The sequence below is a fragment of the Nyctibius grandis genome, chromosome Z (genome assembly GCF_013368605.1).
Source record: "Nyctibius grandis isolate bNycGra1 chromosome Z, bNycGra1.pri, whole genome shotgun sequence".
NCBI lineage: Eukaryota > Metazoa > Chordata > Aves > Nyctibiiformes > Nyctibiidae > Nyctibius > Nyctibius grandis.
In genome coordinates, this window is record NC_090695.1 from 16,785,673 (window position 1) to 16,801,182 (window position 15,510).

At 40.1% G+C, this 15,510-nt stretch overlaps 2 protein-coding genes across 2 annotated transcripts in view; both read left to right on the top strand.

The window, feature by feature from the left end:
- The window catches only part of ITGA1 (integrin subunit alpha 1), a 76,976-nt gene extending 72,425 nt beyond the window's left edge, over positions 1-4,551 (top strand). Inside the window, exon 30 of the mRNA XM_068422190.1 lies at positions 536-4,551. Coding sequence (XP_068278291.1) covers positions 536-580 — 45 coding nt within the window. The 3' untranslated portion in view covers positions 581-4,551. The remainder of the gene's footprint in view (positions 1-535) is intronic.
- An 8,632-nt stretch (positions 4,552-13,183) lies between these two features.
- ITGA2 (integrin subunit alpha 2) overlaps positions 13,184-15,510 on the top strand; it is a 79,558-nt gene continuing 77,231 nt past the window's right edge. Inside the window, exon 1 of the mRNA XM_068423278.1 lies at positions 13,184-13,259. Coding sequence (XP_068279379.1) covers positions 13,211-13,259 — 49 coding nt within the window. The 5' untranslated portion in view covers positions 13,184-13,210. The remainder of the gene's footprint in view (positions 13,260-15,510) is intronic.

The window sequence follows — 15,510 nt, forward strand, 5'->3', positions numbered from 1 at the left end:
TAATACTATTAAGGGTTTATTAAGAGGTTTTTTTATTAGCTTTGACTGCGGCCTTTCATAACCAGGTTTTCTCTTTGTGCAAGAGATGCTAGGCCTGTGGTGTAAGTATTGCCACAAGTGGGCACTCTTCTTCAAGCTAAATATTTAGTTTATACTTGCTAGAAGGTCACAATTTGTAAATTTCAACATGCATGAACTCCTAACAAATTTGGCAAGTATAAAATAAAGTATTGTTTATTCAATTGAGTACCAAATATTATTAAGCGGTTTAGCCTTTGACATTATGTGGGCATAACAATGATTCAGCAATCGCTCACTGTATATTAGCTGTACTCTTTTTGTCTGCTTTCATGACATGAAAACTCTTTAGTTTTTCCGTTCCAGGAAAAACAGTGTTGTACTTCAGTGATAAAATATTAAATGACATTTGACTGTACTGAAAATATTAAAATAGTAGTAAGAACCAGCACATGAATGCCACCAATATGGGTTGTATGCTTTGAGCAGTTCTTAGTCACTTTTTTCTTTTCTGCAGGCTGGGTTTTTCAAGAGACCACTAAAGAAGAAAATGGAGAAATGAAGGAAAAAAAATGCAGAAGTTTTTGCTCAGGTCTGCCTCAAAAATCTTACTGTAAAATTTTAAACTTAGATATACATACACCAGTCACAATGTTTTCTGAACTCTGGTGCATTAATAAAACAAGAAGCAGAACAAGAATCAGCAAATCAAGTACACATGCAAAGAAATGATGCAAAGGAAGAATAAACAGCCTTATAACATTTTGTGATACTCAAGGACATACTTTCAAGTGTTACTAATTTTTGGAGAGTAACAGAGTTCAAAGAGTGTAATGGTTTTTAATATGGAGAATGCATAATCATATTTTTGTATACTTATGTATGTGGAATCATTTTTCATGCCAAATTATGCAACAAGTCAGCTTGTATGTAGCAATCCCAGTCTTTTTTATCACCTTATGATTTTCAAAAGGAAAAAGCATAATTTTCAAAATTTCCTCATGTCAGTTCTGTGAGAGCAGACTGTCAGTTCCTAAAGTAGAGCATGCAAACTTTGAGAATGCACCAAATACTGTATGGTAACTCATGTGATGACAATTCAGAAGACACACACCTGCAGAATTTTCAGTGAAAATTACCGAAATATCTTGGACTTCTCCTTCTGCTTGTTTTAGTGCGTCCAGCTGAACCCAGGATACTCCAAGAAAGAGATTTTTATGGTCAAGCAGACCATAAAGGATTGATCCATCAAATTGCGTAACTGTTTGAACTTGAAACAGTTTTTTGGCAGGTCTAAAAATGTATGCACAAAACATTCAAGCCCATCTGATTGCACACTGTACTCAAATAAGCAGGGGCACAATTGTATCTGCAAATTGGAATGTCCATATTTATGCAGAAAATGTTTAGAGGTACCCTGAAAGTTTGACTCTTGCTGTATATCTTGGAGTAGCCGGGAGGGTGCTTCATAAACTGTCACTGTAAATGTGTAGCTATTTAATCCAATGAGTTTAAAGTGTACAAAATAATAATTAACAAAAGAGCACAAACAGGACACTCAGCACTGGCAAGCTTCTTCTAGCATTATAAGTCACACCTCGTCTTTGTCACTTAGGAGTTTAAGAAGTGATGAAGAATTTGCATACTAAATAAGCACTTAACAAATGGTGTTTATTTTGTGTCAAAGATTAAAAGTTTATATGAGAATGCACTGAAATTTAGATAGCAAAAGATTTCTTTAAACCTATTTAGACTGTTCAGTTTCCTCCTTTCTTTCACACACTTCTTTTCCTTCCACCATGATCTCTCCCTGGGGCTCTTGGGCTGTGCCTTGTCCTTGAGAGCTTCCTATATTAGTTGCAGCCACACAAAATTAACAGAAGAAAATGGAGGCGTGCTGGCAAAGTGCGATGTCGCCTCAGCGTGAGATGACTTGGTATTGATTGCCAATAGATCAGAAAGTATTGAGGAGACATACTAAGTTCTAGAAGACGTAATTGTTTGCAGAAAAGCTTTGCCTTGCCTAGGAAGCCAGGAAAAATTGTTCCTCCTCTTGGTACAAATGTCACTGAAATGAAAAAAAATCATTGCAGTTTTCCAAAAGGTTTTAACTTAGCATTGACTTTATAGTAATAGCTTAAAAAGCAGTAATATATTTTATAAAGACTTTTTTTTTCTTTAAGAGACCATAGATTGGGTAGAACGTGCTGGCAAGTATAACTCTGGAAGTGTGCCAGAAGGTGCTTTATTGTTTGAAAGACTCTGTCACTCTTACGTCCCTTCTATTTAGTTCCTAAATTAGAGAGAGTAGTTGTTGGGAAAGGCTGAGACTTATGTGAATGCAGCAAGTAGGATTAAGTTTGAAAGTGTTTGCAATTTCTCCTTGTGTCTGTGGGAACAGTGGTTTTTTTCATAACAGCGGCCTGCTGAAGGTAGCAGCGTGACTCAGAGGAGCGGGCAAAGCCCTCCGTGGGAACGCTGTGGGTGGCTGTGCTTTGCGGAGCCTGGGAGAGCCACCGAGTCGGCCAACTTGCTCACTGTGCTCATCTGCACGCCTGAAAGCACGCTCTATCCAACGGGGTACGAGGTGAGCTGCCCTGGTTCTGAGCACAGAAGGAAGACTTGAATGGAAGCAGTAGCGGAGCTGTGGATAGAATCCCTGCTTCATTCATCGTGCAAGTAAAATAGTCCTCGAAGGAAGGCAAAAATCCATTTGTTGAACAGTGAAGATAAAGTAATATTCACAGAGGTGTTTTCAGTCCCATGTGAGATGCAGGTTTCATTTTAAGAAAATGTATGATTTTGCCAATTTCTTTGAAAGATTTAAATGGCACCTGTCACCATAGCACCTGAATGCCTCAGAATCGTAAATGTTTCTTCCTTATAGTATCTCTGTAATGGCATAGCAGTGCTGTTGTCCTATTATGGTTTTGTAAAGGAACAGAATCATGAAGGAATTGTGACTCACCTATGCACACATAGAAAGTCAGTGCTAGTAGAGGAAATATTGATATTTATTATCATTCAGCCAGTTTGTTAACCATGAGATCATTTTTCCTGGCTTCATAAAATTACTCACAAGTTGTGCAAGCCACACATCATTCTTATGCAGCATACTTTTGTTTTGTTTAAGTGTTTCACTTTGTAGTTATGATAAGCTGTTAACCAGAGCTTTTTACTTTTCTGATGACATTTCATGTCTTATTTTAAAGCATCAGCCTAACAGAAAAAATCTCAAAAGAACAGTCCATTTCCCTAAAGACTACGCAAAAATAAGCATTTTATCCATGCGAAGTATGTTTGAGATCAGTGTGCCATTCTTTTTAGACTTGCTTTGCACTGTAAAAACAGTAATAAGCTTCATGTAACCACACTGCTTTCCTCTTTGTCATGATGCTTTCTCCCTTTTCACTTTTGTCCTATTATCAGATTTTCAAATATAGTATCTATTTAAAATACAAGTGTGTAATGGGGATATCACTATAGCACATTATTCTTACACAGGCTAAATTAGTAAAATATTTTTTTTAATCCATAACAGCCCTTCCAGACAGCACTGCAAGAGCAGTATTTTACTGCTTTTCACTATATACAACAGGAAAGCCTACTGAAAGCAATATTGCAAACGTCAGGAACATCTCACTGAAATTTGGCAGGCACAAAAAATATCAGAACAGCCTGTAAGCTGTTTTGTTTCTATAAGAAGACACATTAGTGTTGTAATATGATTCTAATAACTAACAAGCTAAACATTTTTTCATTCAAATAAAAGCCTGTAAAAAAAAAAAATAATAAATTGAGTGTATAACCAGAGCTTCAGCAACAGAGGGAGTCTGGCCCAGCTCAGTTCCTTACTTCAGCACTGAAGTAGCTAATCTTAGAGGGAAAGGACAAGCTACATTTCTATAGTGTAAAACTTCTCTGGAAAGGAGCAAGAGCTTTTAACCATCACTCCTGCTTCAATTTGAGGCTGTTCTAGAGGTTAGTGATCCCGTATGTAATTTTAGAAGACTTAGAAAACAGCATCTACATTAGAGCAACCTCCCCCTGTGCTTATCTGGTGTCACTCTAGGTTTGTATTATGAGCCCTTGCTACAGACACAACCCACCTATCCTGATGCCTTACCTGAACCCTTTAGTACCTATCCTGTGCTCAGTCATTTTGAGCATGATGTTCCTCTTCTGCAGAGTTTGAGTCAGGGGAATCCACCTTCAACTGGAGCCAAGGGGTTTTGTCTCATTTGGCACCAAGAGGCTGGAGTTAGGGTCATTGATGAATTCCACATAGTCTAATTGTTTTAATTTCTTGAATTAACTATTGCATAGATGATGATCTCATTCAAAAATAAAAAAAAATAAAAGCAGAGCAAGAGAATCAGAATGTACTGTTGTTAATTATACCACTTAACAGGAATAAGAGGGGATTTACATCCTTTTTATGAAAATCACAACATTCTGTACAGCATTTTCTTTTGCCTGTAAAAATATTCCATGTGTTATAGTGAGTAAAAAAAAAAATAAAGAATCTAGCGAGCCTCCTTTGTAGTTTGTTTGCTGTTCTTTGATATAAGAATAATATAAAGGCATCTCGGTACCTAAAAACAAATCCATCTATGTGTCAATAGAATGCTATTGTAGAAATAAGCATTCTTGCACAGCATAACATCGAGGAAAACTTGAATGTGGTCAAGCTGTCAGAAATACATTGCCATTAATTGAATGGATTCTGTAGTTACAGCCACATTTGAAAGCTTTTCAGAGGACCATATGACTTTCTGACACAGATTTGTTTTCATGACATAAAAGTGGAAGACACATTCATTCATCTAACCATTCTTCCTATCTAGTGATTTTTCTGTACAATTTATTCCTATGATGCAAATAGTCCATTGTCTTGTATAATTGTAAATGATTCACATGATCTTCATTAAAGCCTAGTAAACATTTGTATCAAAACTTCCTAGAAGTCAAAGATTACACCTTTTATATCACAGTTAACTTTTAGAAAACATTACAAACCATGTAATTACTTAACTGTTATCTCATCAGAGACTACTTTGATAGTGAACCACAATTCGCTAATAGCAACATCCTGTCTAGTCATAGGGGAGTGCTTACCAAATGTCCTACTCTATATATCTGATCATTAGAGTTTGTTGGACGTTTTCCATGGGAGTATTTTAATGAAAATCAGGGAAAAAAAAAGCCACTTCTATTTCTGTTTGTTTGTTTTAAATCGCTTTTCAATGGAATTAAAAAAAGAACTAGAATCACTTTCTCACAGCAAGAAGTGTAGTATTATGTATCATTTGCACAAAACTGGATTATAATTCATTGCATTTAGCAGAAGCAGCCCTAACACTTCACAGTCCAAAGGCAATAGCAGTTCATGCAGTAGGTGTGGTTTGAGCCCTGTAAGAATGAAGAGTCATAAACATTAAAGCACTGATGAAGTTTTAGTAACAACTGGCTGATACCACAGTTTAGACAGCACAACTGGATTCTGTTTAAAGAAGCAGATGATGAAGTGCGCTATCCTCAACGCAACCGTGTTTTAATTACAAAGACTGAGGGCTGAGACCCCAGAGATATTGGACTTTGCTCGTTCAGTCAAAAAAAAAGTGTGAGTAAAAGACCCGCAGGCAGATTTTTCTTCTGACGCTAGCACAGTGGGGCATAGTGCTCCTTTACTGCTTTTCCCCTCTCCTGCACTTACCTTCTGCCCTTCTCCCTTTCTCAATGTTGTAAGACTTCTCAGAAAGGACAGACATTCCTCAAGGGCTCACCAAATGTTGCACCTGCTACGGATTTTCAAAGAAATCGGAGAGGGAGAGAAGTATTCAAAGTGGATTGCACATTTAGACCTAGTGGGCCAGTCGTCTTGGCACACTTTGTCCATCGCTTCACACACTCTCTGTTTACTTTCAGCAGTGGCCATGGTGAAATCCTGCTTCTCAGTTATGGTTCAGCTTGATTTGGTATAGGAAGTTAGTATTTGTTGCAAAGCTTCACCGTATCTGGTTCAGTATTACACCTGGTCCTTAAGGTTTATTCATCTTAAGGGTGCTAATGTTCTTCCGCCTGGGTTAATGGGATAGGATCTCCCTCTCTAGTGAAAGTTTCTTCATATCGTCTTTCATTACAGAGCCTTTTCATCTTGTCAGAGAGAATAAGACGAAAAACAGAGGCTCTCCTCAGTTTTCTCTAAAAAGCATTTGAAGTTTTGCAATTTTGTGACAGTAGACATAGTCTGAGAAAAGTAATTAATTTTCTTTCCTTTTGGGGAACTGTATACGCAAACCTTGCTGAGTATTCTCATCTTATGGCCCAAATTAATAGCCATTAATATGTCACTTTCTAGTTTGCCAGCTCATAAAATCTCACTGACAAGAGCATATTACTCTGGCCTCAGTCATTTTACACTATGCCACAACAGACACTATTACACCTCAAAACTTCTAGGGTTCAGCTGAAACTTCCCACTACTCTGTTAGCCAGAATAAAAGAGTTCTGATGGTATTGGTGCTGTAGGTTTTGAGATGCTCTGGGACCTCAAAAACTACTGAGTTGCTTTTTGCTGTTTATTTGAGGGATCTGCCAAAATTAATTCACAGTCTCTGGCCTCCTTTATGTCGTGAATTTCCAGTATTTGGAAAGATGCCTACAGCTCTCAGCAAACAGCCATTAGCAAATATAGTTAGAGAACAATACGTGTCTTATAACATCCTGCTGCAAAATAGTTTGTCCCTACATGCAAAGCGCCTTCAGGTTTGATTCCAGTTATTGAGGGCTAGCCTGTTCGCCCCTCCAAGGGAATTTTTCTTATAGGATAAGTAAGATTTCTGCAATCTGATAAGGAACACTTTTGTACATCCAGTCAACTAGACGACACTTGATCCCATTACCACATTATATTCCCCACCCACCTGTCTGATATTACATCTTTAACTCAAGGTTTAGCAGCTAATGGTAGATAATGTAGCAAACGATCAGTTGAGAATACTTCCAATTCAGCAGTTATGTATATACCAAAAGGTATTTTTTTTATATTCCCTATTATTTTTTATTAGCTTACATGTTTAAGCTGCAAACAATGTAAGAAAGAAAAAGGAAAAAAAAAAACAACACCAAAGCAATGCATTAAGACTTAAATTCACCTCACCTAATTAATTTAAAATTCAGTGTGATTCAGTAGGAAATGTTAAGGGAGTCAGGTTTGCTAAATAATGCCTACCAAATGATTGAGCAACTTTTTGTGGCAGGCAAATAAAAAAGAAGACTGGATAGGGTTCCATTCCAGAAGACTGGAATTAAGATTCCACAGACTAGAAAACAATTACTACGTTTTCAAAACAGAAATGTTCAAAAATGTAAATAAAGGCATATTCTGAGGAGATAGAGGTTCTCGTCTTCTCATAATGTACTTATAACTCCTATCTGAGAAATATTTTCAAGATACCCACTATTTTTATGACTTCAAGTGGTTATTGGAGCTGTATCAAGGTTATTGCTTTGGTTAATGGGCTGAAGTTGCCAGGGTAGCACACTGACTGCTCTAGAGAGCACGAAATTACGTAAGCTGCATTAGCAGGCTCCCGTATAGGGCCTCACTTTTGGGGATCACAGGTAAATGAGAACATTTCTTTATTGGCTACCGTATTTCCCTTTAATATAATTTCCCCATGACAGACACAAGCTTTGCTCACCTGGAAAAAGAATCTGTAAAAATATGCATATACTCCGTGCTAGGCAGGACATAGTTTGGTCAAAACAGCATGAAACAGGTAAACGTGCACTGGTACATCTAGAGTAAGAAGCAGTGCTGTGCATCGGGAGCAGGACTGGAGAGTGATACAGCTATGACTGAGGATACGATGCCCACACTATATGCCTTTTGAAGTATTTACTTTGAATCCTGTCTTGAATATCAATTTCATATTTATTTTTCAGAGGACAGCCTTACTTTAAAGGACATGAATATTAGTCCTGCAGGACTGCTCTTCAGCTCAGAACACTGGCATACTTGCCTTTGCCTGTAGTGAAAAGGAGCATTAAACTACCTACGGCTGCTGTGTTTTGTCCTTAAAATCCTGACTTCTTCAATATTCGATCCCGTTTACTCCCTCCAATGTTCATATTACCTGGTTAAGAAATCAAGTGCATGCTGACCCAGCCAGAGTTTCATTTTGCCATGCTCTGTCTTGAGTCTTTGTCACCTCTATTAGCCCTTTTCTATTCATTTTTAACAGTTTTTGTGGAAAAGAGGTTACTTGGTTTAAAATTTTTACTCTAGGATGGCTTGTGTAACAAGATAGGTTACTCTTCATCACCATGTAAGAAAATCAACTTCCCAAAGTGGATTTGGATGATTCTCAGAGGGTTTGAGATGCATGGGGAGGTAAAGGAGGCAGCACCATGGATTTTAAACCGATCAGCCTTTTGTCTGCTTTTGTAACCCATCTGCAATTTTCTTTGTGTCTGTGTGTGTGTGTGTTTGTTAGTTTTCAGCAGCACCAACAACCTTACTGCCTCCTTACAGCCTGTACAAGTGCTAGTGCTACCACAAGAGGTGGAGCTGGGAATGCTCAGACAGGTAAAGAGGAGACTGAGTCCAGACTTACTTTGGTTTAAAAGCACAGCCAAAGAGTGAGACAGAACGAAGACATCACCTATGGCAGGCGTGATCCATTAACTGCTCTACCTTGTGCACAGGGAGTGTGCATGTGTGTGTCCCTGGGGAGGAGGCTCGACATACCACTTTACACATTACGCTGCATATTACATACTACTTCAGGTGTCTGACACACCAGTCCTCCTGAAGTATATGACTGCTTTTCCCTTCAAGTCAGCATCACAGGTATTTCTGAAATCTGCATAGAGGGAGTCTTGCTGCCTGAATTAGCTGTTCACCCTTTGCACGCAGAGGCTTTCAAAAGGAAGTGAGACTACAGGATATTTTTAACTATCACTAATCTTCTGCCCTCTATGCAGATTCCCAGTAGGGGAAAGCAACTATCTTGTTAATAATACAATATTAAGAATACAGATATTTACCTATTATAGTCAAATCAGGCATGTTATTCTCAATAACGGCTTGGAATTAAACCATAATGAGCTAAATACTAAAAATAATCAATCCTTATATATACTAAGAAGTCTGTCTTCCTGATTATTCATTATAATTAAACCAATTGAATAGAAAACTATAAAGTGGCCCAATAGCAGAAACATATAAAAGAACCAATATTGGGTCAGACCAAAGGTCTATGCAGTACCAAGTCCTGTCTCATGTCAGCCAAAGCAGATACCGTGCGAAAAGCATTAAGACCAAGGCACACAGGCAACCAGATTCTCACAAGCACTCTTCAGCCTCCAGCCTTTTTGCAGCTCAAGGTCTTCATAGGCTGGGAAGGTTTCAATGTGTTTAGCAGTCCTTGGCATATTTCTCTTGCCTAAGCCTGACTGGGAACCCAGGTTAACTTTAAGTGTCTGCCACCCTACAGCACTGATATCTGCACCTGCATGATCCCTGGGGGAAGAATCGTCTTCTTCTGTTTGTGCTCATCTTGCTATGTGGCAGCTTCATCAGACATCCCTCCCTCATGTATTGTAAAAGACAGTACAACTGACCCCATCAGCCCAATCCATGCCCCTTCTAGTATATATTTACTATGTTCTTATAGAGGCACCACTTTCCCAGAGCAGAGTCTGGATTTACTTAATTAGCCTTTGTATAGAGGCCATTCCCCACCTTTCTTACTCTTTCTCAACTTTTTCCAGTTCTGCTGTAGCATTTTGAGATGACTGAACCAAAATTGTACAAAGTATTAAAAATATGTTTTGGACAGCAGCATAGTGAAGTGCTGTTTTGTTCTCTACTCATTGCCTAAATAACTCCTAAAATCTCATTTGTGTATTTTTGACCTTTTCCAGTTTAATACCAAAACTGAATTACTGCTTATGTCTAAACTACATCCTCACAGCTAATTTTAACATTTCCTTTTTAGATTTGATTTTTTTTTAGTAGCTTATTCTTTTTTCCTTCAGTGCAGCCCTTAACATAACATTTGTGTTACAGACATCATGTGCCGGCCAAAAATAATAACTGATACTTGGTAGCCCTTCGTTCTAAAATCTTCAGACAAATGACATCAAAGGAGTGACTTGGAGCCATACACCTTGGCCTCCCTGTGTGCAAATTACATCACCTTTGGAAGAGCCCCTCCCAGAAATACATTAACAAAAAACTCCTCAGTTTTGCATACCACAGAAACTCTGAGTCTGTGGCCACCCCTCACAGATGACAAAAATGGAAATACCTGAATGTTTTTCTGAGACGGCTGGCATTAATTGTACGTTTTGTCATCACATTAAAAAGCTAGGATAACACACATTAGCTGTAAAATCCCACAATAAAACTGATTACTAAGTATGTGTTCACCAGAATATCTTTTAAAAATCAAACATTTGCTCAGTATCTTCCCTCTGCAACTTTTCATTATTCTTGAAAATGCAGAAATTATGGTGATCTTTTTGTAGTGGAACTGATCGAGCTACTCGCTTCCTACAATCCTTACCACGAAGAAGGAAGTTTGTTTGGCCTTTGCCAACAAAATAGTTTCTTCTAATGCGCAAGGAATCCATATTACTTGCCTGAAACTTTGCAAACCAGCTCAGGCAGATAGGGCGGTTTTGGCAAGTGTCCCTGTGATCCCTGACAAGCAGACACTACAGGGTGCTACAAACCACATCATTAAACAACGACAACATGTAGAGCAAAGAGTGTGTATCAGGCCCCATTTTAAATTGCAAAGATAAAGAGCACTAACCAAACTGTTCTCCGAATGATTTTTTTTTATCAGTGTAGGTGAACTATAAAAAAGAATAATTTTTCTGAATAAGTGTAATATGTATAAAATAGCTGAAGAGAGTCAAAAAGTTGAAATACTGCGCAACAGAGAAAAACTTGTTTTCTGTAACATGCAATATACAGTTCAGGATTATATGAGCAGGTTGTTCCCAAATGGCTTATATTCTGTTCAAAACAAAAGTATTCATCTGAGGGAATAATGTTAAAGAATACAATAATTCTCACAGTATTTATTCTCCTATGACCTATTCTTTGAAGATACAGACAAATGTTGGTCTGAGAAGCAACACCCTGGGAGACAGCCTTTGTGTGTGAGAAATTATTTTTCAACATTGTGTCTGGATGAGGAAGAAAGTTTCGTATCCTTAGGGTGTGTTTATAATTACAATGATGTAACTGAATCAAAGACATTGTTTCTTAGGACACTGAGACACCTTAGTCAGCAGAGGTTATTTTAGGGTGGGGCAGAGGGGGATTCTAGGTTTATTCCATCTATTAAGAAACCATTTTTCTCTATGCTGTGGATTTTCTTTGTTATTGTCCTTTCACTAGTATCCATTAATTAGTGTTGTTCTTCTTCCTTGTGGAAAACCAGATTTTTCTCCCTGTCCCAGAGTTGCACATGGTATTTATACACCCAGCGCAGATGGGAAGAGAAGCGGCTAGAGCTGTTTTTCCCATCACAATTTGCATACTGGTCACTGGATTGCACTTGGTATTGAAGCTGGTATTTCTGCCTTAGGTAGCTGCACCTCGAAGCGTCTGTTTGCAGGGCTTCTGTGACACCACAAAGAGGAAACCCAGGGACTGCTCTGAGAGACAGACGTCTGAGTCATGCCTGGCAAACGATTGACCAAGGGCTTCAGAGATTGGAAGTGACGGTGACTTGGGAAGTGCTCACAAACAGTGAGTCCATGTGCAAGTTCATGCGTTAGGATGAGTAACATGTCTGTGTGTCCTAAAAGAGTAAATACTTGAAATAAATCAATGTGAGTTATACAGGCACAGGTCCCTGCTGTACTTCATCAACAATTTTAATGTCCTAGAGGAGCTTTCTTGAACTACACTATGTCCATAAAGAACCAATGTCCGAATAAATACCTGTTGAACAATTTGTTGAACATCTGTTGACAGGCTTCTTCATTTTAACTTAGAATTCAGATTCAGAATGTTAAAAAGAAATAAGAAACTAGGACAACACATGTACTTTTATAGCACTCTTGAAATAAAAGCTACAGTCTGTGTCATACCTAAAGGACCATGACTTAGATGCTGAGAAGGGGGAAAGAAGGAAGCATTTCAACTTCAAATTTCCAGGCAAACTGTCTTTTTCATTACACAATGTTAATGCCAAGAAGTTCAAAATTATTCCACAGAAATCATTGTTACAAAATCGAATACGTCAGATATGAAAAGGTAGCACCACAGATTTTTATATTTACCAAAACTGTGGGATGGAGAAACTGAATGTTTCTCAAATACTCAGAATACACAGTATTCAAACAGTGCTGATGAGGCTAGATAGGCTGAAAGCTGCACACGCACAGGTATTGCACTTTGCACTTCTTTCTGATTTCTTAGCAAGTTAAAATCCTCACCTCCCTATTTTTACAGGCTTCAATTCACATTGTCTCCCTGGATATTGGCCTGGCAGCTAAGCCAACGTAGGCAGTGTTTTGCATAGGCAATACGTCCTCACCATCATTGCCAACTTCTGATCAGTTGTGTGGCAAGGCTCCTGCATCCTGTTGCACTCCTACACAGCTGAGGGCATATTCTGCACGAATTTCATTTAAAGACACCGACTCAATGTCATTAAACGAGCAATTTAGTACTCGAGGAAGACAGCAGCTCCACGCTGTTACATAAATCCACGTTTTACCATGATTTTCTGACTCCAAAACGGGAAAAGAGGCATCCCTACCCCCGCAAAGCATTGTCTCGGGGTACCCCGGGCTGAGGCGGCGGTTCCTGCCGTGCGGCAGCAGGTCCTCGCTCCGCGGCCCTCCGCCCTCCAGCGCGGCGCCGGGCAGCGCCAGCCGGGGCGACCGCCCATGTCTTCTCCTCTAGGGACTGAAACTGGGGGAGTGCCGAGGGGGCAACCCGCCTGCAGCCTGCAGGGGGCCGGGGGGGCACGTAGCTGCCTCCGGCGGCTCCGCGCTCGCAGCGCGCAGGGGGCGGGGAGGAGGAGGAGGAGGAGGAAGAGGAGGAGGAGGCGTATTTCGGGGCGGTGAGGAGCAGGTGGTGCTTAGTGCCGCGCTGGGAAGCGGCCAGGTTGGCAGTGGCACCGGCACCGGCACGGCCTCCGCACTGCAGCGCGCCATGGGCTCAGCGGGCGCGGCGCTGCCGCCGCTGCTCCTCCTCGCCCTGGGTAGGTCCCCCCGCTCGCCCTGGAAGGGTCCCCCCGCCCTGCGAAGGTCTCTCCGCGGGCGCGGAACGGCGGCTGCGCCCGGTGCGGAGCGGGGGTCGCGGGGGGCGGCCCCCGGCTGCGGCCGCCGCCTCTCACCGGAGCGCTGGGGACGGGGCAGGGGCGGGCGGTGAGTGCCCGGCTGCGGGCGGCTCTTTGGTTTGTGGGCCAGAAGCGCGTGTGGCGGTGGCTGTGTGGAGTGCGATGCATCGGCGGCATTTTTAAAGCAGGTTGAACCCCTGAGCTCCTGGGTTGGCGTGGAGTTCCCCTTCCCGTGAAATGGGAGTGTGTGTGCGCGGTGGGGGGAGGGAATGGGTGCAGTTTGGCGTGTGAATTTACGGTTATATGGTGATTATGGCTTTTTAAAAGGGAAGATACTCTTCATTGTGCTGTTCCTAATTTGCGAGAGTCCTCTAGGTCTGTTCCCACCCTGTTGGGTAGATGTCGCTCCTTGGAAAAGGACAGGGAAACTTGAACCATCTCCTCCTTCTCTTGGCTGACTAAATTACCATTACATATATTTTCCTGGGAACTATAAGCCATCATATTCACTTGCCATGAGCAAATTCCCAAGCACTTGCAGCATTTTAATATTACTGTGTACTCTCACAAACCCTTAATTAGCAAGTCACTGAAGGAGCAGCATTAAAATGAGTTTTCACTGATGAGCTGTTCCAACTTGTTCTTGCAGTAACTATAGCAAACGCCGCAGCGGAATGTGCGGCTGCAGGGTATGAAATCAAATACAAAAATATTAACCTGTGATGAGATATACAGTATACAAATAACCTGGTAACTTTTCATAAAAAGAAAAAAATCATAGAAGTATCAAATGGGCAAAACATTCGCTCTGCACTTTTGCTTAATCCATCCTTTATTCTCCTGGTTACAGTCACTGCATACCAGGACCATTAACATGCCCTGTAATTCATGGGGTCTTAGGACTTGCAAAGGTTTGTAGAGCGGTGCTGAAAGCAGAAGATAAGGACTAGATTGTGAGAGGAGGTTTCTTCTGGCAATGAGGCTGACAGAAGTGGGATAGGTCTACTTTGTTCAAGCACTATCCATGATTTATCTTCATTTATACAGTTGAAACCTGTCATAATTTTGACTTTGGATGTGTCGTGACATTTGATGTTAGTGTATGTAATTGCTGAGTTAATACTCACTTAGGCCTTTTTGATCTTCTAGAAGTAGCAGGGAAAAGAAAGTTTCAGGATGGGAGCATTTTCCCTGAGTGATCTGGAGTCCCGCTGTGGCAGTACAGTTGTAGTTCTCCCATAATCATTGTCAAATTGATTGAATTCTAATGAACTGGTTTACTTTCAAAGGTGGTATTCTTGAATTTAGTTGGGCTAGCTTAGCTGAATTAGTCAATACTTAAGGAAAATATTCCAAGTTTATTTTAAACTTGATTTTATGTCAGTACATGAATTATCAGCTGTATTAAATGGACCACATAGGCTTATTGCTTTGTTGTGTCTCCAAATTCAACTAAAAGTAATGCAACAGTTAGTAAAGGTGTGGGTTATTCATTGTTGGTGTGTACTTTTGTGTTTCGGAAGTAATTAGGGCTTTGTACATGCTACAAGAAGAAAGGAATAGAAATGCAATAGAACTACCATTTGGATAGTAAGACTTTGCTCCCAACCTTGTTACTCGTTGACTAAAAAGTATATAGCACACAGAAGTATATTATGTTAAGAGGAATAACAATAAGTGAATGACTTAATAGAGCAACCTATACAAAAAAGCCTGATGCTTTCTGTTGTAACACACTGCTCTTAGCTGCTCAGAGGTTTACCACATCTAGTTCTTTAAATTTACATTTTAAGTACCCAGTTTTTTCCTTAGCTTATTCTTAAAAACAGGGCCAAAATAGCCCAGCTCTTTCAGAGAGCGAGGCCAATGGAAAATACAGTAGCTTTCCTGGGCTCAATTCTGGTAACATTTTCTTTGGAAAGCTCTAGTGCCTTCACGCTTCAGAGGATATATTTGAAATTTGGCAGGAAGGTGTTATTTGCATTGTCTTGAAAATCTACCTAAATTTGGCCAAGTAACAAATCTCTGGAAAATTGCATTCCTCTGGAAAGAAATCTGTTTTTATCAGCTTGATTCTAACATAACAAATTCTGTCCATACTTGGTGTGGAGCTCAGTCAGACTTCCTCTGCTATTGGGAGTTGTAGTGGGGTATAGCTGTTTGTGTGTGAGGT